At 39.7% G+C, this 21,766-nt stretch overlaps 1 protein-coding gene across 7 annotated transcripts in view; it reads right to left on the bottom strand.

Moving 5' to 3' along the window:
* Positions 1-21,766, bottom strand: part of GLIS3 (GLIS family zinc finger 3) — a 695,814-nt gene that overhangs the window by 322,110 nt on the left and 351,938 nt on the right. For 6 of the 7 annotated variants that reach the window (XM_070794225.1, XM_070794226.1, XM_070794224.1 and 3 more), the window contains 2 exons: positions 12,652-12,859; positions 4,988-6,113 (listed from right to left, as the gene is read on the bottom strand). In XM_070794225.1, the coding sequence (XP_070650326.1) occupies positions 4,988-6,113; positions 12,652-12,859 (1,334 nt within the window). The remainder of the gene's footprint in view (positions 1-4,987; positions 6,114-12,651; positions 12,860-21,766) is intronic. The other variant, XM_070794228.1, reaches the window with a different exon arrangement.

Raw genomic sequence — 21,766 nt, 5'->3', positions numbered from 1 at the left:
TCTTTGTATGTCTTCCTGACACCAAAAGTTGCTCCAGGGAAGACACTTAGAGTTTTGCTATACATTCTCAACTTCATGTTTGCTAGATAGTCACAATTTTTTCCCAAAATAGTTAGACTAATTTACTCTCACTAGTTTCTCCATATTCTCCAGCATGTGACACTATGAGAATTTATTAACTATTGCCAATATGAAGATTATGGAGTGATAACTAATAGTTATGCTTAGATGATATTTTTCTGAGGTTCCTTCTGTTCAGTTAATTTGTGGTCACCACATCAATGCTAAATCTTATCAAAATAATAAAGGATGTGGGGGGAAGAAGCCTTCTTCCACATTTTACAATGAATTTACTTTTCCTCAAGAAATGTCTTACATGGCTAAAGCTGGCTCATGAACCCATAAATCAGGCCATAAAAGAGGAATGGGGACATGGCCCCAGCTCTGTATTTATTTTCTTGTATTCCATAATCCAATGTTACTTAAAAAGCAAATGACCCAATAGTCAAGCCAAAGCAAATACTGTGAATTTTGCCAGGCAAAATGCCTGTGGAGAAATGAGTCAATTCATACAAGATTCAAAGCTGTCTTTGGTCAGTGACATTTTCGTGAAAATCTGTGGGTGGGTAAAAGTTTTGCAAAATTCCTTTTTGCTATTGGATAAAATTCATCCAGGAAAAATAAGCAAAATTTAAGTGGTGACCCACATTCCCCCTAATTCCCTTATTAACACTCCCTAACCTCCCAGCACAACTGCTTTCTATTGTGTACAAAGGCCAGGATCAGTGTTTCTGATCCTGGCAGTGGAACCCTGCCCCTCTGCTCACTTTGCTCTGATCAGATAGGCTTTCTCATGATAAGTACTAGCAGACAGAGTGTACCTGGCCTCATTCAGAGCACATCTTCCTGGGAGTGCTTTCTAGGTGTTGCACACTCTTCGATTTAATGGCAAAAAGACCTACTATGTTAAAAACATTCTCAGTGAGCACTCTGTTGGAACACTTAATGTAGCTATCATTAGGGATGGTTAGTGTACATCTATGGGCTTCCCTAGTAGCTCAGCTGGTAAAGAATCCTCCTGCAATGTAGGAAACCCCAGTAGGATTCCTGAATTGGGAAGATCCCCTGGAGAAAGGACAAGCTACCCACCCCAGGATTCCTGGGCTTCCTTGGAGGCTCAGATGGTAAAGAAGCCACTTGCAATGCAGGAGACCTGGGTTCCATTACTGGGTTGGGAAGATCCCCTGGAGGAGGGCATGGTAACCTACACCAATATTCTTGCCTGGAGAATCCCCATGGACAGAGAAGCCTGGTGGGCTACCATCCAAGGGTTTGCAAAGAGTCAGACACGACTGAGTGACTAATCACAGCACACAGTGTACATCTATAGTATTGGGTTATACTTTATGTTGTCCTTGAGAATCCCCATGGACAGAGAAGCCTGGCAGGCTACCATCCAAGGGGTTGCAAACAGTCAGACACGACTAAGCGACTAATCACAGCACACAGTGTACATCTATAGTTTAGGGTTATACTTTATGTTGTCCTTTAATGAACATGAAACAGGGATTTGGGAAAGAAACTAATTATAAAGCTTCATTACTTGCTCTGAGTTGACAATTTGAAACCTTATCATCTCAGAAAAAAAAAATTGAATTCAGCAAAGTTATACCTGGAAATGCTCAAAAGTTTTGATACTTCTGAGATTCATCAATGTTAAGGGTGGTCTAAGCTCAGGAAGGTCTAAATAGAATAATATCACGCCTACAAGTTGCTGTATTAGTAGACAAAAGTGAATGGACTCAGGTATTTTTTAATATAGTACTGATACATTCCAGTTTCTGATTTAACTGAGGTCTGTCTGCCTGCTAAGGCCTTTACCCCTCCAGCACTTTGCCATTGGCTGGGAATATCTTTGTAATCAAGGCTAAGATTGAAAAGAGAGCAGCTGGTTGACTTTCCAGAGAAGCAGTAAGAATGAGATCTACAGAAGGGTGGAGTTGTTTGGGTGGGAAAGAGAAAAGAAACCATTCTCTTCTTCCAGTAAGTTAACCAAGTAATAAATTAGCAATCCTCCCCCAGTTCTGCCACCTAAAGTCCTGAGTGATCTAAATCCCAGAGTTCTGGGTAAGGCTGAGGAGTTACAGTCAGAGACTCTGAGAATGTGTTCTCCCATGCATGAAATGGAATTTGGCATCAAGGGAGGACACCAGTGGTAGCCTCTTACTGTAAGCAGGCTGTCACTGAATAGCCCTTTCACACACCCTTCTTTTACCATGACTTCCAGAAGCTCATTGGGCTGCCTGTAGTCATGGTCACCAAACACAACTGGGTCATCACATCTTTCCTGGGTCAATAAGCTAAGTGAGTGAAAATGATGACTAACTCTAACTGTGGTCCACAGAAAATTAATAGCAGTTAAACGTAAGTAAAACAAAAGTGGACTAGGCCTTTTAATTTAAATTACTCCTAGTCTTTGCAGCATGTGACACAGCCATAAAAACCCAAAGATCACTTCATGTCTCCAAAAGAAGAACGTGGTCATTTCACTTGGCAAAGATCTTGAGCTTTGAATCAACTACCATCAGTTTCTAAAATGTGAGAGATGAAACAGATGAGTTTTAATAGTTCTTTCTGTTTGGATTCTGAGAGTGCAAAGACTGGTTTTGCAAAAGGCAGAAACATGCATCTTTTTCAGATGTGCATCCACATTACACACAATATGTCTTCTCTCCATGGGCTACAACTTGAGAGGATTACTAAACTTTCAGAGCAAAATTATTTGCTACCAGTTAACTACAACCTTACAAATCAAGCAGATGACATGTAGCAACATAACAGTTTTCAGAAGACAGAATGCTCATGATATGTATGTTTTATGGGAAAATGGATGTCTCCCTGCTAAAAATATATAGTCCCAAGATGAGAGCTACAACATTAGTCAGCCCCTAAGAAACCCTATACTAATACATTTGCACTATAACATGTAAGTTAATGCTTTGTGGGCCTTGATCTGATATGCTATTAAATCTAGCAATCTAAATTTTGCAAAGATTTCATCTAGCAGTGGGGGTGGGCAGACCAGGGGAGAGAGAGTAATCATTTCCCATACCCATCTTGAATAATATCATGAAAAACTAGGCAGATGCTACAAACATTCACCTCTCAGCTTATTCTTTCATTGAAGCATTTCTATTTTTAATAGTCATCATGCACTTCAGCAAAAGTCAACTTTACATAGTTATATGTTTTTTCAAAATCTGGGAACAGTGGGAAAATAGGGAAATCCTATTGCACAAAAATTAATTTTGCAATGCAAAAAAAAATTTTGGGGGGATAATTCAAGCCTTTATGTTTATTTCAGTAAAGCCAAATCCAGCCAACTATTTTCAGCCAGGATTAGTCAGAACTAAAAGGTTGGACTGTTTTCCTTCAGAGACTGAATGTCTCTCTTGCCTGCAACAGGCCAGTGTGTTCCAAACAGAGTAAATGGAATTGCCTTCAATTGCTTGTCTCTTTCTGGCATTTTTAATGCAGAACCTTACTGACAGAGTAAGGTTTTGTTGGCTGGAATGCAATTATTCTTTTCAGTCATATAACCTGGCATTCTTACAATATATCAGCTTCAAGTTTTCCTTAAGAAAAATCATAACATGGGGCATAATGTAACGACAAGAAATGCAATTTCATTCCTCCAGAAATTCTTAAAACCTTTTCAAAAGTACCTACTGGATGGTGAAGAAATTGCTTCTAATACTTGCCTTACAACTACCACCTGTTTGGTTTGTTTTTACATGAATCCGACAACTTGGCCAATCTATAATCAAACATTAACATGGCAAACATGGGCCGGATTCTTTATTCTCAAGACATACTACAAAAAGAAGGGACTCTGGCTGTGGGGCCACCATCTAAATAAGTTCCTTTTCAAAATCATATATATATATATATATATATATATATATATATTTCACACATTAAGTGACCTACAACATATTCAATATCCAGGAAATACCTACAATTCTCAGATTGTTAACTCTAAAAGAAATATTCTTGTCCATCTGGACTAACATAAAACACATGCTCTTCTTTTTCCAAGAGTTAAGCGAGCTGTCTGAGATCGTGCAAAGCCACCCTGTGATCCCAAGTGTGATGTCCGGCTTGTAAACCCAGAGGGTTTCTGTTAGGTGTGAAATGATTGTGTAACCATTTAAAAGTTATATTATTCAAAAATAGCAAATTTTGCAAAGAGAGATAGTTCCAGGATTGATGCTGTGAAAGGGGGAGATGGGGAGAAAGACACCATGCCAACTTCTTTCAACACCAAAGGCACGGTCCCCTCTGGGTTCTTTCTCTTTATACATTTTCACCCAATTTCCTCTCCTTAAAGTTCAGGGAGATCGAGTCAGATTCTGCTCCTGTGGTATCCCTGAGTGTTTTAATGCTGGCTATAAATCATTAACTAGTCTCACAACCTTGGAGTGTGCAGTGTGCAGGCCCGTGGGTGTATGCAGCAACATTTTTACTAGCCAAGTTGCTAAGTGTGAGTTCCTTTCCAAATATCAGAACCATCACTCTAACCCTAATACTCACCCAGTTATTGCAGGGAAGGGGAAGTCACTGAATATTTACTTTGGAAAAGAGCTAAAGCTTGCTGGTGGTGTGGTGTGTGTTTCTCTGCCCTGCACATTTCAGCAACTTTAAGTTGGTGCCTGATGGGAATCAATTTTCTAAGATTTTGGACAGTGGCAGATGAACCTCCCCTGATCATATACATTTGCAGAAGAGAATCTAAAGTGGAGAGATACCCCAGCCATTAATAATTAAAGAAACTTTCCCCTTCCTCAGGCTGAAGAGGAGTCAAATCTCATGGATACCTAGACCTCCAGCACCCAACCTCCATAAAAGAAAACACTCCCCAACTTGTGGCAGAGTTTGGAAAACCACATACACCTCCAATGGCTCCAGGGGGCTTTAGCAGACTCACCGAACACTTGTTGGGCTTTTCCCCCGAGTGAACTCTCATGTGGATCAACAGTTTATAGCGGGCATTAAATGGCTTGTACCTTCGAGGACAACCGGCCCAGAAACAAGTGAAGTCTTCGCCTTTGCGCTGGTCTATATGAACCTTCTCGATGTGCCGCACAAGTTCCTCCTGCTGGTCATACAAGGCACTGCAGTCGATCCAGCGACAGCAGTGCTTGCCCCCAACGTCATCCATCTCCCCATCCTCCTCCAGGGCGGCCTGAGGCAGGGCCAGCGGCTGGGCCTGGTGGACCAGCTCTGGGTGATGCAGATGCGGGTGGGCATGATAGGGTGGCGGGGGGCCTTGGGGCTGGGGCGGCGGTGGCAGAGGAGGCAGAGAGGGTGCGGGGGGCAGGTCCAGGACGCTACCAGGGAAGTCATCCAGGCGCTCCGTCTTCAGCAGGCCGGCCGCGTGGCCGGCAGGGTCCGGCAGGCCGTGCTGCACCACCATGTTGTTGACCAGGCCGGGTTGGAGGCCGCCGTGCTCCAGCTGCTGCATGCGCTCATACTCCAGTGCACCGTCCTCATCGTAGGCCGGGAGAGCCAGGCCGCCGCTGGCCACCCGCACACCCTTTTGGCTGCTTGGCATTGAGCATGGCTGGGGAATACAGCTGCCTCGCACTCCCAGGAAATGCCCGTAGACCTCAGGCTGTGGAGACATGTTGGCGGGGGAAGCCCTCGAACCGTTGATGTAGGCGACCAAGGATGTGGGCGAGGTGCGGATGATGGTATTGAAGTCTATCCCGATGCCATCGGACAACGGGGACAAGGACAGTGCTCTCTTCTTGGAGCGGGCCGAGTGGGACCTGGCTGAAGAGTGTCGGGGACTGGGGTAAGGAGAGTGGCTATTTTCCATACCGAAAAGGTAGGGTGGCAATGAGTTAGAGACACTGTTGCTGGACATGGATGTCCCAGGAGGAAGGCTAATTAGGTCCCCTAGATCAGTGCCATTCTGAGAGTTGTGGTTCGAGGAGAGCGAAGGGAGAGCCCTATAGCCGTGCGACCACTCTTGTTTCACGTTCAAGGTCGACTGACTTTCTGTCAGACTCAAATTTGAGGAGGCCAAAGACTCTCGTGAAATAAGGGACCTGGAACAGCAGCCGGAAGAGGGGGGAAAAAAAAGACAAACATTTTAGCAGGATATGGATTGCTTAATACTAAAAGAATATTGCACTGACAATCTGTTAAGTACTTCCCCTAATTGCATTCTCAGCTAAACACACATTCTTTGGCTAAGATAAAGCCCAAGACTTTTAGTTCCAGGTACATAACATTTTACCAAGATGAAAAACAAAGGCTAATGCTTATTGGAATAATAAAACAAAGATCTATTGTTATAAATAATCTAACACTTCAATGATAATAAATAGTCCTTGCTATATTTTTATATATCTTTTTTACTACAGAGAAAAATTAGAGACCTAGGAATAATTATTGAAAACCAAATAAACAAGTATTTATTAAGTACCTACTATGTGCAACACACTACAAATAGGCATTGTTAGGAATACAAGTCTAAACAGAGTCCCAGCCTTTGAATGAAATCTGTTTGGTAAGGTAAAATATAAACCAATGCTTAATTTGGGGGGAAAAAAAAGTAAATCAAAGTCAAAGGGTCATCCAGAGGATTTAATAATACTTTCACAAATTTGTTCTACTGATATCAAGGAATTATACATATTTCTATAAAAGACAGCAATTCACACTATAAGTAGTCAGCAGTCAGTCACAACATCAAATTAACTCAGAAATAAAAATTATATATAAAATACAGCTGTAATATATAAAGTAGTGACAACCTGAAGTCAAGTCATATTTGGAATTCTGCATGTGGGTCATGCAAGGTTTTAATTACACCTGCAGTTTTGGATCTTCCATGAGCTGCTGTCCTCAAATCAGAGCAGATTTGCACTGAGAACAAAGCATCTGCTTTAATTACTGTAGCAACAATTCTCCTCCTGTCCTTCTTACCCTTTACAAAACATGCCTCACATGTCACAACATTTACCTGAATATCAAAATGCTTTGTGTTGTAGTCTAGCCACTTTAAAATTCATTTTGCTTTAATCATGATATCATCACTTTAAAACTCACTGAAGAGAAAAGCTATGCCTTTTGGATGGAAACATTGTCCCAAAGAGGCTAGACACAATTCACCATACTCCCAACTCAGAATGCTGCTACTGCTAAGTCGCTTCAGTCGTGTCCGACTCTGTGCGACCCCATGGACTGCAGCCTACCAGGCTTCTCCGTCCATGGGATTCTCCAGGCAAGAATACTGGAGTGGGTTGCCATTTCCAACTTTTTAATATGTGCTTTTATTGGCTTTTTACAGTCTTTTTTCTGACAAAAAAAATTTAAATATTGTATAGAATGTCTGTCTTTCCCAGGATGAGCCCACTTACTACTTCCAGCTGTTATAAAGCAACCTGTTGCAAAAGAACTGAGGGAAAATAGAAGTATTCTCATCCCATCTGTTCCTCTTACTTCTTTTCACAAAATGGAAGCCAGGAACACTGTTTCCTACAAGCATGAGATTAGCAAGAAAACATCTCGACTCTGAAATGCACAGTATTAGGTGAGAGATTACACCATTGTCAATCTGGTGTTTTCATCCAGTGAAGTAATGTTTACCATTGACAAACACAGCAAGAATTTAAGTCCAGTTGCCCCTAACACAGATTTTCTTTTCTCTGTCCAGATCCTTATATTTGGGCTGAAGTCCTTTGCAAGTCCCAAAGTAGTTTCTGAACCATCTGCTTTTTAATTCCCCATGAATGCTTTCAATTATTTTCTCAGCACACCCACAGCATGTAGCTCTCCCTGCAGATAACTCCTGGTGATAGGATGTCAAGGGCCTTTTAGTCCTTTCCCCGGGGAGATTCAGGAATTGCTTTCAGACCCAAGTCAAATCAGTAGTCATGTCATATATAAGGCAAAGACAACTGACTTTGCTTTACACCCTGAGGTTGAGGTGGTTTATATAACATTCTTAAATGGTGCATTTGCCTGGTCACTGTCATACCAGAGCATTTCAGATTTGTAAGCAGTGAATTTGTTCAGTCACTCAGTGTCCAACTCTTTGTAACCCCACGGGCTGCAGCATGCAGGGCTTCCCTGTCCCTTACTATCTCCCGGAGTTGGCTCAAATTCATGTCCATTGAGTGGGTGATGCTATCTAACCATCTCATCCTCTGTCACCCCCTTTTCCTATTGCCTTCAATCTTTCCTAGCATCAGGGTCTTTTCCAGTGAATCAGATTTTTGCATTAGGTGGCCAAAGTACTGGAGCTTCAGCTTCAGCATCAGTCCTTCCAATGAATATTCAGGGTTGATTTCCTTTAGGATTGACTGGTTTGAGAGATCAAGAAAGGAGATCAAACCAGTCAAGCAGTGAATAGCAGGTAGGAAGTATTTTACACACCTGTATATGTTTTGCATTTGAAATTGTACTATTTGGTTTGAGGGCTGCCTATAGTAAGACATGTTCATTTGTTCCATTGTTAAGAGCTGTTCCTTATTTTTCTTAAAATACACCTAAATATGACTTGATTTAAATTTGAGCATAATTCCATTCAGGCACATTCCTTAAGTCCTTAGATATCTCAGTGTTCTAAGACAGTTATCAAAATTTTTTCAGAAAGCAATTCTATGTCCTATTCCCTAAGGCAATAATATGAATGGAGAGCTCTCTTCTTGAACACTTAATAGGAACAAAACTTCCAACAAATGGCCTTTGCCTAGCAGCCCACCTCTCTTCTGAGCAATTACCCAGATCTTTTAATATTTCAAAATTCTAATCCATGAAACCTGCCCCAAACATAGTAGCTCTCAGTAAAAGCTCTCTTTCCAGAAAAATTATATTCTGTCTATATTGAACCTTTAACATAGCTAACTTCAGGCATCTGTGAGTGTTGTCTTCCTCAATAAAATTCAAAGACCTCCAATAAAAGGTATTATTTTTATCTCTGCCAGTACCCACCAGAGTGTTAGATGAAGTTTGCCCCCCCGAAAAAGTGTTGATTAAGGTGAGTAAATTAATATAATGATAACCATTTTTAACTTACAAAGTATTTTCCCTATATATTATTCCACTTAATACAGCCTGTGAAGTAAGCAAATTGGAATTTTAAAATAACCTCTGTTTTTCAAAGAATAAAACCAAGATTCTGTGAAATTCCTCCCAATGATGCAAAAAAAAAAAAAAAGGGAGGGGGGCCAAGAATCCTTAAATAAGTACAAACAAAGCAGCAGATTTGATAAACAGTCACTTAGTTGGATCAGATATATCCTCTATTGTTTTCCCCGTATCATACCCAACACATGGTCCGTAATGCTCATCTTGATTAAAAGATCTGGTATAAGAGACTTAAAGTCACACAAGCTATAAATGGAACCCACATTTTCTGTTTTCTTTCTGAAACAATATGTTGAATGATTGAGAAAGATTCCAAAAACTTCTTTTCTATAATCCCTGCTGCTACCCACACCAGGCCTATGGGGAAGAGAGTGACAAAGAGCTGTGGTTCTATCACCATACTGAGAGAAATCTCCATTTCTGGATGTTCATCTAATCCTAAGCATATTATTTCCTGGGACCAGTTAATTTGAAGCTATATGTGAAAGAAATATAACTCAAACAAAATGAAAGCAATATGAAAAACTTAAGAAATCATCAGTGAAATAGGTTAGGGTGGCTGGTGAAGCAAGAGCTCAGTAACTCTACTGGGGCCATAAGAGGTGTGATGACCAAGCCAAACGGCTCAAAAGAAATACAACAAGGAATTCCTCAAAAAGCGGCACAAGAAAATGACTATATATCTATATGTATACATATATATACATATTTATGTCATGAAAAAGAGATGTGCAACGAAAGAGTGACAAAATTGATCCAATAAAGTATTACTTATAATACTGAAATAAACGGAAACAAAAGCCCAGTTAAAAAAGACTGATAAAAATTAGAGCTTTATTTATATACTTTTTAATAAAATGGAATCTTGGGCAGGAAGAAGTCATTATATGATGATAAAGATTTTTTTTAACCACAAAAGATTATGACAAAGGAAATTGGTTATATTAACTGAAAAAAATAAATATAATACTGTGTAGGTCACTATGATGTATATGTTTGCCTACTGGTGGCTCAACAGAATCTGCCTGCAATGCAGGAGCTGCAGGTTCCATCTCTGGGTCAGGAAGATCCCCTGGAGAAAGAAATGGCAACCCGCTCCAGTATTCTTGTCTGGAAAATCCCATGGACAGAGGAGCCTGGTGGGCTACAGTCCATGGGGTCGAAAAAGAGTTGGACACGACTTAGTGACTAAACAACAAGAAGAAGGATATATGTCAAAATTTCACCCATGGTTGCCTGTGAGTGATGGGATTCAGGATGACTATCATATACTGTCTGGTGCTTGTCCACAGTTTTCCACATCTTCTACAATTAGTAAGAATTACATAGATAATCAGGAAAAACAGTAATAAACTTGACAGTTTTTTATAGGACAATCATCACTCAGATTGAACAGTTTAAACTTCCACCCAGCCTCACCATCCCAACTCCTCCTCCTCGCCGCCCCCCCCCCCCCCACCCTTGGGCATGCTCCCAATAGATAAAACACAAAGCTGATGCTCTCTCCATCCTATCTTTATCTCTAGATAGCAAAGTGCCTTCAGGTTTAACTGTTGCCTCCTATCCTCTCTCTCCTCTTATGGAATACACAAACCAGTTTAAGTATCACAAACAAATGCAACCTTTCCAAACTGCTAAAAGTGAATTTGATATTTTACCAAGCTCTTTCCCAACTCCTGTTTCTTTGCTCATCCTGCAAAAAAATTATTTCCATAGAAGGACTCACAGAATACATAGTTAAAACATATGTTAATGCATCTCTAAGATGTTGTCTTTTAAGTATAAAAATTTATGCTAAGGAATCAAAGATGCTAGAGAACACTGAGATAATGACCCTTCCCTGCTCGACCCATGAAAGGGACTGCACTAGATACATGCATGGTTGGAGCAGCCTGTGCCCTGCCTACCTTTAGTTTCTCCATTAATTATGACTTTCTGCCTTCAAGGCATGGACTGGACTTGCCACAGACAGGAAGCTGAAGACTTCCCAATGACACCTACCCCATGAGTACAGTTAATTTCACATGCAATACTCAGCAAGTCTGAAGAGTCCCTCAAGGCATAATCATCAACAGGAAAATGACAGAAGCAGCTTTCCATCACACACACAAAAATCTCAGGTGAAAAAACACATTCCCATCTCATTAAAAAAATTGGCATAAAAAATCATCCAGGAACTGTGATTTCAGAGTCTTGAATAGCAGCTAGGACAGTGCAGAGACACAAGAGGGAGAAAGAAGAAGAAAAGAAGATGGAAGGGGAGGAAGAAGAGGAAGAAATAGAACCCAGAACTGCAAGGCATCTCAGCAGATTCCAGTCCCCAAAGAAGGGTACAGAGGTCCACAGAACAGAGGTCCATTTCCTTTGCAAAATCACAGTTACAGCAGATCCAGGACGCAGGCAAAACCTTTGGATTGTATTTCTCCAAGAAGACTACTTATAAAAGATGAAATAATTCATTTCAAACATAGAAATAGACCTTACACATTGCAGAGTATTTTCGTTTTATGTAGCCTGTAATATCAACCTTGAGAGCTATAAAAATCTGTCTGAGATAATTTCCCTATTTAATTATCTCCCATGAGATAGATATATGGCATTTATTGAACCTACTTATTTCAGCACCTAATCAGGCATTGTGTTGAAATGTTATGTAACTCACACATGAGAGTACGTCTTCCCAGATACATCATAAAGTCTGAAAAGTCACAATTTCTATCTTTAACTTTTCAACTATCTCCCTAAACTTCGACTATTGTATTATGCAGAACATAGATATTTAAAATACTTGCTTAGACAAGTGAATGGGTGGATGGACAGACAAAACAGACTGTAAAGCAACCTTAGGACACTGCAACATGAACACTGAAAAACGAGCAGCTAAGACAGATGTACATGGAACATCTTATCGTTCCAGGCCATGATGTGACCTTTACCAGGAATCAAAATATTAATATACTGGTATTTATTTAGTCACTGGGGCTTCTCAGGTAGTGCTGTGGTAAGGAACCCACCTGCTAATGTAGGAAACGTAAGAGAATGCAGGTTCAGTCCCTGGGTGGGGAAGATCCCCTGGAGGGAGGGCATGGCAACCCACTCCAGTATTCTTGCCTGGAGAATCCATGGGCAGAGGAGCCTGGCGGGCTACAGTCCATAGGGTCGCAAAGAGTAGGACATGACTGAAGCGACTTAACATGCACACATTTAGTCACTGAGGCCCCAAAATCTCAAGGTTGGCATTAATTTCACTCACACGTTATGACAGAAAGTACTAAATCATTCTTCCCAGTTAAGATGGTATTATGGCACACACAGTTTTTATACACCTTCCCCTACAAAGCTCAAAGTAAAAGAGCTGCTTGAGTGAGTGAGAGAGAGAATGAGTGTGTCTGTATGTGTGTTGTGTGGGCACGTGTTCAGGAAGAAAAGGGAAAACACTCATGGGTGTGATTATAACATAAGAAGGGGGAAAAAAAAGTAATTTGAGACCTGGTATCTGAAGGAGGTATATTCAGGTTGGCTGCATTCATTGCCCTCTGTAAGCTAGGACTGATCTGGTTGCATGCTGTAGAGACCTGGCTTGCTGGAGGTGAAATGGGTCCCAGTCGCTGAACCATCATGGGACTGCTGGTGACCACTAGATTGTTGCAGCTGCCTTTTCCAATGGACTTGCACTGAGGCCCAAAGCCAAGAGCCCCTAAAAACAAATGAATCAGGTTAGCTTCCATGTCCCTTACATCAGAAATCAGTAAATACACATATGTGCAAACTTACATCAGGACTCATCTTTAAAGACAGTCCTTAGATCATCTTTTTTTTTTTCAGTATTAGTGATACCAAAAAGCTTTCTGTAATTCCAATGAAAAATCCATAATGCTACAATAGAAACCCTTCTATAATCACCACTCATACAAAATATGCTTACATTTTGCTCCTTCTACATTCAAGTGTCCAGTTATATTAAGAATCATATTTTATCATCTCTTTACCTAAAGGGTTAAGGTGGTAAGTAGGTGGGATTACTTATATCAAACCATGTATTTTCCAAAATAGTTAACATCTTAAATTGCCCAGCAAGGAAAGTTGACACTACTGACAAAAACTTGTTTAACTGGTTCACTTCATTCAAGTCTGGCCTTCCAAAAAGCCTCTTTAAAAGGATATAGTCTGGCTGTGTCTCTCCAATCTTTATTTTTCCTCTTCACCCTGATATATTGCCATTGGACATATACCCAATTTTTTAAAAAATCAGGATGAGACAGCCTTAAAACATTATTTTAAAAGTAGTATGTTAACCAAATTTGACATAGATTTTTCATTTCATTAGCAACAATCTTTGAATGTAGTAAAAATTTGGTACATAACCAGAAGGGAAAGAAAAAAAAAAAGAAAGAAACCCTCAAGAATCTGTGCCGTTACGGAAAAGTGAAAAGCAAAGAGGAGAAAGGTAAACACTGCCATGACTCATTTAAAAAAAATAATAATAGTCATTGAATCATTCTAGACATTCTTTTTACATGGATATACTTTTTCAAACATTTTTTGCAAACTACTTGGTCAAGTCTCAGTTCCCATTTCTGGTAAATGAAAAGAAATATGATCCTAGGTTTTCTGGCAAATTAGGCTCTAAAGTTTTCTCACCAAATTCCTCATCTTTCCCATTGATATATTTGGGATCAAAGTAGTAGAAAAGCATCACAGTAACCTTCCTTACTTAGCTTTAGAGAATATAATATTTTATTTTGTCTTTTTAAAAATTAATAGCAAAAAAAAAAAAGACTTTTCCATCTTTTGTAACATTCTCTTCCAAGAGCCCACAAAACTAAGGATAAACAAGACCTTAGCATAATCACTAACACTCTCATCAATGAACTCACATCTCCAAAGTGCTAGGAGAGTCTCAGCATCTTTAGCAAGCAGGAAGCCTTCTCCAGTCCAGGCCTCTGGGAAGCTAAAATCCAAGTGGTAACTGACTTGCCCAAGGTCACACAGGGATTTACTGACAGAGCAGAAACAAATTCTATGAGAGTGCATTTTCAAGGCACCTGTGTGTTTAAGTTTAGGTGCTGGATGCTTTGTTCCTTCCTTGGATACTTTTCAAGATCCTACAGAAACATCTCCTAATTTTTTCCAGATACACAAACCGGAACCTACCCCTCTCCCTGCTGCTTATATCTGACGCATCTTCTTCTGCCTTGAAACATCAGTCATAGATAGTCTCTCTATTTTCATAGTTCATATAACACTGTACCATCAGGGTTTCATCTTGATACCAAGAGAGTGGGTACATTTTTGTGCAATGATCATAAGCTTAATATCTTTTTAAATTCCAACAAGCTACATGCAATTTGATTTTCAAACTCCCTTTTTACCTTGGAAAAAGGCAATGTCCAGTATATAAGACACTTGAATTCCATCCCCAGGTTCCATCCCTACCAGCCACTGCTACTAAAAGCAATATTAGATGTCAGGTATTCTGTCCAATTCAGTGTCATATATTTAAGGAACTCACTCATTTCATGCCTGTTTCCTTCACAATAAAAAGGTATTAATATCTACCTCTAAAACAAAGACATATTAGCAGCTGGGACAGCATACCCAAGAAATGCTATTTGGTGCCAAAGCATATTAATACATCATTTCATCAAATCTTAGATGCCATATAAGTCATACCATTATTTCATATATCAGTAAAAACATCAAACTGGTACATGGTGTTTCTATTTCACAGATACTCTGATGTGAAAATAATGCACAGCTTAGAATAAATACCAATAAGATTGCTGAAAAAATTATTTTTACGCTTCTCTTGCTCACACTTTTCTCTCTGCTAGGTACAGCCTTACCCTAATTTGTCTACCTAGTGATCAGCCTCTCTCTTCAAGGATCATCTTCCCTATGACTCCCTTCACACACTACCAGCTGGGCAAATCTAATCAATTCTTCTTTTCGTTCCCCCACAGTCTTTTAGAACAAATTTGCCTCAGCACCTTCAGGGAACTGAAATGTTTACATGACTGTCATCCATTTATACTTGATTGCTTTTTAGAGACAAAGCTCTTGCTTGAGATATCACTGCTTCTTTAGCACCTAGCCTAAGGCCTGTACAGTACACAATAAAGTCTGTCAATGAAGCTAAGAAAGAATGAAAATAAAAGATTTTAATATATGATATTAAATACTGAGACATTATTTCCACTAAAGTCTTCCTGGTCTTCTTGTTTAAAACCGTGCCATTTTTCAAAAACAGACTCCAACTAAGTCAGTCCTTTGATATTTCTCCACAGTGTGCCTAATGAGAGGTATGGATGGAAAATGAAACTGTGGAAGTAGTAATTATAAATCCATCTTCCTAGGCTAGAATTTGACAGTGGTCAAGGCTGCCTTGGTAACCCTATACCCTGGATTCTCACATTCATAGTACTTTTTCTCTGACTGTAATAAAGAAACATTAGTCCTCCCCTCCCCAGTGTCTCCATCATTTTCACAATAACACCTCCTACTCCTGAATTCACTAGTCAACTTGAGCTGTATCTAACCATAGAGGAGTGACAACTTCTGACAGGTATTACATTCAGTGTCCATGAAGCTAAATTTCTTAGAAACATATTATATTTGTGGAGCAGCTTTAAGAATGTTCTGGAAAATGGCATCATCACTCTCACACGTGGAGACAAGTAATACTTTGACCAAGAACCACTGTGCTCAATGCAAGCATCTAACTTCAATTTTTTTCATAATTCTGGACAGAATGAATACCTCCAAGTTGTTCACAATTGTCTAGTGTATTGTAGTTTGGGCTCTGGAGACAGCCTGCTTGGGAACCCAAAACCCAGGATGGTTGTGTGACTCGGACAAATTACTTAAATATGTGTGTTTATCTCTATGTCTATGTCTTCTCATTTGTAAAATGGAAATGGAACACTACTTCATAAGGTTGTTGTGCATCTAGTATTAATTATACACACAAAGGACTCCACACATTGCCTAGCACATAGTAGGTACTGAATTGATGTTGGTTGTGATTTTTGTTGCAGCTGTTGTTATTATTGTTCATGCCTGTCATCACTTTTTTCCCTGCATTCTTTCTTGAAGTAAGAAGAAAACAGTTCTTTGTAATTCCCTGCATAAAACAAGATACAAGTAAATGATACTATTTAATTCTTTACCCATTTCCAATGTTCTTTCTGCTTTGAGCCTGGAGCCAATTTTTTTTAAAACCAGGTGTCATCACAGATAGAAGAAAAGTTTTCAACTGGCCAAGTCTGAACGTTCCTTGGCTTGTCATTCCCTGAAAACAAACCATAGAACTTTTCTGACTACCAGATGTGCCAACTACTTGTGTGCTGGTTTTCATTTTTAAATACTGCTTATTTTTAGAGACTGTACAACGTTTTTTAAAAATGCGTTTACTGCTCAAATAAGGATTAGAGTGGATGGCATTCTAAGTACCACATACATCCTAGCCAAAATCGCTGCATGTTGGTGGGAAGTACAAATGATTTGCATTTCCTGAACTGAGAGGTCATCTTAGCAAGGCCGTGTTTTTAATTAACATCTTCATTAGTTAAAAGAGTTCTCTTGAAGTCAAATAGCTGACTATGTTGCAATTACCCCTGCTGAGGCTGCATCTTTCAGAATGATCTATGTTTATTCACTGGTTCCTCTAAAAATGACACAGATATTGGGGGAACATAAATGACACATATATATGAGAGGTAGTAAGGAAAAGTAATCAGTTCTTTTTGTGGTTTTTATTGTTCATTCAACTGACTAATCAAATGCCAACCATGAGCTCGGCAGTCCCTGGAGACAATGGTGAGCAAGACAGACAAGAGTCCCATCAAGATTCCATGAGTGGCCAGTGAAGAGGAACACCAAAACAGCCATTCTATAAAAGACAGCCCTGCTCCCAGGTTGGGTCATATGAAATGTCTTTCTTTACAGGTTAAACATGATCAAATAAGAGCAATTTCTATATGGTTCAACCCAACACATATGCAGAGTGTTTTGGAAACAGAAATAAAGCATACCAAGATTTCAGTCTGTCTCACCCATCCACTGGCTGTGTGACACTGAGCAAGGTACTTAAAAGTCTCTGTGCTTCGGTATCCTGTAAGGTCCTGAGGAAAGTAATAGTAGTAATAGTAATAGCCCTAATACATAGGGCTCTATGAGGATTGAAAGGGTTAGTATATATTATCATAACTTTACCATCTTTAAGGATCAGGGTTTTCTTCCCAGTCTTTCATTATAAAACATTTCAAATCTACAGAATAGCTCTAAGAACAGTGCGTGAATCTTCTATCTAATTTATCAGTTGATAAATTCCATCTGTTGATCTATCTAACCATCGTCCATCTCTCGCTATATATAAGCCTATTATTGTTTTATTATGCCCTTCACCCCAAAATATGTAACCATAACACAATCATCAAACTAAGACATTTAGCAATGATATAGTACTAGTATTTAATGCACCATTTATATTCAAATATTACTAATTATCCAATAATAACCTTTAGAGAAATTGTTTTCCAATCCAGGATCATGAATTTCAAAGAAATATTTTGCAGAAGTGGATCTTCAAGAAAGGAATGGTAAATCAGTAGACACTAGGGAGCTGTAGGTTGTTGGAAAAGTAGAAAATCGGAGAAATAAAAGAGGAGAGAGGTAACAGCAAACAGCACAATAATTAAAAGCATGGATCTGTACGCTAGCTCCACCACTGAATGGCCATGTGACCTTGGGCAACTTACGCAAGCTTTCTGTGCCTCAGTGTTCTGAGCTCTAAATGGAGTTAATACTACTATTACTTACCCCAAGGAGTTGTTTTGAGGATTAAGTGATCTAATATAGGTAATATATATATAGGGTCTGGGACTTATGCATTATAAATGTTAGTTATATTTTATTAAAGAACTCATTTATGGTACCTTTCTGTTATTTCTAGCACCTCTTTTCTTGAATGACTAAGGACTGCATGCTGATACTTCCCAACCCAAGACCTTCCACTTGACACATCCCCCTCCAATGGACTGCACTCTTCAGGCCTTTCCTCACTCCCATCTTATCTTACTCTTAGACTCTCCCCAGCTTTCATTCATACTCCTCCCTGGAACTAGAGATAAATTCTTGCATACTAAACATACTAGGCTTATTATACAGTGTTTTATCAAATTTGTAATGTTTTACTGCAGAGATATAGCAGTGACAACTTTCATGAACACATGTACATACTCACATGTGTTCATGAAGTGGTAGTAATGTGTTACTCTGAAATATTAGTAAAGCATGGGCAAATGGCTAAGAACACCAAAAGAAGAGAATCAGAATGAAATTGCTAGCTTCCTTATTCAGGAACAACACATTTAAATTTAGTGTATGTTACAGTCAAAACTGCACAAAACTTATGAGACGAAAGGACTACTGAGTAGAACATCCTGCCTCCATGGTGCTAATAACTCCGTAGAGATAAGACGTACTCACCTAGGAACAACCAGATAATGATACTTGACTACAAGAATAAAGCATGAAACTGAAGTACAGAGACAGCAGTTCAGAAAAGGGGGAAATCTCTACGTACCGGATAATTCACTGAAGAACAATCTTAACCAAAAAAGCACGTCTTTTAGGAAGTCCAAAGGTTTTCAACGATAACAAATTATGTGAGGTCATGGACAAATCCACAGTCAAATAACTTTGGGAAACTCTAATTAACCATATCCCTTTATTACAGGTCTTCTCAGAGCCATTATAAAATGTAAATGCATATAATAAATCTCTGAGGGGAGCAAATAATATACAAAATATATTTGTTTAGGGTGCTTTTTTTCCCCTATGACTCACCCAAGAGTAGCATACTAAAAGCACACTCTTTAGAAAACAATAAGCTAAAACTGAAAGACAAATGAGCACATGAATGAGGAGATAGTAAGGTGCACACATGGAAACAGCAGGGAGGAGGCATGGCATGTATTAAGGAAATGAGAAATCAGAGTTGCCTGCAAGAAGGGGATCTCACCAGAAAAAAGGGAGAAAATAGAGGACTTGTGGAGTCAGGTTGGTGGGCCTGAATTAACAACTGGACATTATGTATTCACCAATGGCATTACTTCATGGGAAATAGATGGGGAAACAGTGATAACAGTGTCAGGCTTTATTTTGGGGGGCTCCAAAATCACTGCAGATGGTGACTGCAGCCATGAAATTAAAAGATGCTTAATCCTTGGAAGGAAAGTTTTGACCAACCTAGATAGCATATTCAAAAGCAGAGATATCACTTTGCCAACAAAGGTCCATCTAGTCAAGGCTATAGTTTTTCCAGTGGTCATGTATGGTTGTGAGAGTTCGACTATGAAAAAAGCTGAGTGCCGAAGAATTGATGCTTTTGAACTGTGGTGTTGCAGAAGACTCTTGAGAGTCCCTTGGACTCCAAGGAGATCCAACCAGTCCATTCTGAAGGAGATCAGCCCTGGCTTTCTTTGGAAGGAATGATGCTAAAGCTGAAACTCCAGTACTTTGGCCACCTCATGCAAAGGGTTGACTCATTGGAAAAGACTCTGATGCTGGGAGGGATTGGGGGTAGGCGGAGAAGGGGACGACAGAGGATGAGATGGCTGGATGGCATCACCGACTCAATAGACATGAGTCTGAGTGAACTCCGGGAGTTGGTAATGGACAGGGAGGACTGGTGTGCTGAGATTCGTGGGGTTGCAAAGAGTCGTACATGACTGAGAGACTGAACTGAACTGAACTGAATGGCACCAAACCTGGCTGCACATTAGTGTCACCAGGGAAGTTTTTCAAAAATGCAAATTCATAGGCTTCACTTCAAACCAGCTAAGCCAGATGCTGTGCTGTATTTGGCCTGCTGACATGCACCTGGAGCCCTGTGCTACAGATAGTGGTGCATCTCAGTAGAAGCCAAGCTCAGCCACGATTAATCTGGTGGAGATGAGGATAAAGGATGGAAGAGTACATTAAAGACAAGCTGGACAAACAATGAGGAGAAACCCACATGGTGATAAATGACAGCATAAGAAAGCAATGGTTAGGGAAGCAAGTTAAGAGATTATATATTATATATATATAATATATAATATAATTATATATTGTATTTATATATTATATATAATATATCATATTATATAATATATTATATACTATAATTGGTTGATAAAAGATTTAGGAGATAAAGTTTAAACTATCATCTGTAAAGCAGCCAGTTAGTGGGAAGCTGCTGTATAACACAGGGAGCCCAGCCTGGTGCTCTGTGATGACCTAGAGGGGTGGGATGGGAGCCAGGAGGGAGGCAATACACATAATTATGGCTGATTCCCATTGTTGTATGGCAGAAAACAACATAACATGGTAAAACAATTATTCATCAATTAAAAAATAAATAAACTGGAGGAATCAACCTGCCTAACTTCAGGCTCTACTATAAAGTCACAGTCATCAAGACAGCATGGTACTGGCACAAAGACAGAAATATAGATCAATGAAACAAAATAGAAAGCCCAGAGATAAATCCACACACCTATGGACACCTTATCTTTGACAAAGGAGGCAAGAATATACAACAGAGAAAAGACAATCTCTTTAACAAGTGATGCTGGGAAAACTGGTCAACCACTTGTAAAAGAATGAAACTAGAACACTATGGCAACCCACTCCAGTGTTCTTGCCTGGAGAATCCCAGGGACGGGGGAGCCTAGTGGGCTGCCGTCTATGGGGTTGCACAGAGTCGGACACGCCTGAAGCGACTTAGCAGCAGCAGCAGAACACTTTCTAACACCATGAAAATGAAGTTGCTCAGTCGTGTCCGACTCTTTGCAACCCCATGGACTGTAGCCTAACAGGCTCTTCTGTCCATGGGATTTTCCAGGCAATAGTACTGGAGTGGATTGCCATTTCCTTCTCCAGGGGATCTTCCCAACCCAGGGATCGAACTCAGGTCTCCCGCATTGTAGACAGACGCTTAACCATCTGAGCCACCAGGGAAGTCACATACACAAAAATAAACTCAAAATGGATTAAAGATCTAAATGTAAGACCAGAAACTAAAAAACTCCTAGAGGAGAACATAGGCAAAACACTCTCCGACATAAATCACAGCAGGATCCTTTATGACCCACCTCCCAGAATATTGGAAATAAAAGCAAAAATAAACAAATGGGACCTAATTAAAATTAAAAGCTTCTGCACAACAAAGGAAACTATTAGCAAGGTGAAAAGACAGCTTTCAGAATGGGAGAAAATAATAGCAAATGAAGCAACTGACAAACAACTAATCTCAAAAATATACAAGCAACTCCTGCAGCTCAATTCCAGAAAAATAAACGACCCAATCAAAAAATGGGCCAAAGAACTAAATAGACATTTCTCCAAAGAAGACATACAGATGGCTAACAAACACATGAAAAGATGCTCAACATTGCTCATTATCAGAGAAGTGCAAATCAAAACCACAATGAGGTTACCACTGCACACCAGTCAGAATGGCTGCGATCCAAAAGTCTACAAGCAATAAATGCTGGAGAAGGTGTGGAGAAAAGGGAACCCTCTTACACTGTTGGTGGGAATGCAAACTAGTACAGCC

The sequence above is a fragment of the Bos indicus genome, chromosome 8 (assembly GCF_029378745.1).
Source record: "Bos indicus isolate NIAB-ARS_2022 breed Sahiwal x Tharparkar chromosome 8, NIAB-ARS_B.indTharparkar_mat_pri_1.0, whole genome shotgun sequence".
In the NCBI taxonomy this organism is placed as follows: domain Eukaryota; kingdom Metazoa; phylum Chordata; class Mammalia; order Artiodactyla; family Bovidae; genus Bos; species Bos indicus.
The sequence above is the reverse complement of the archived record's forward strand: the minus strand, read 5'-3'. Positions and strand labels throughout refer to the sequence as shown.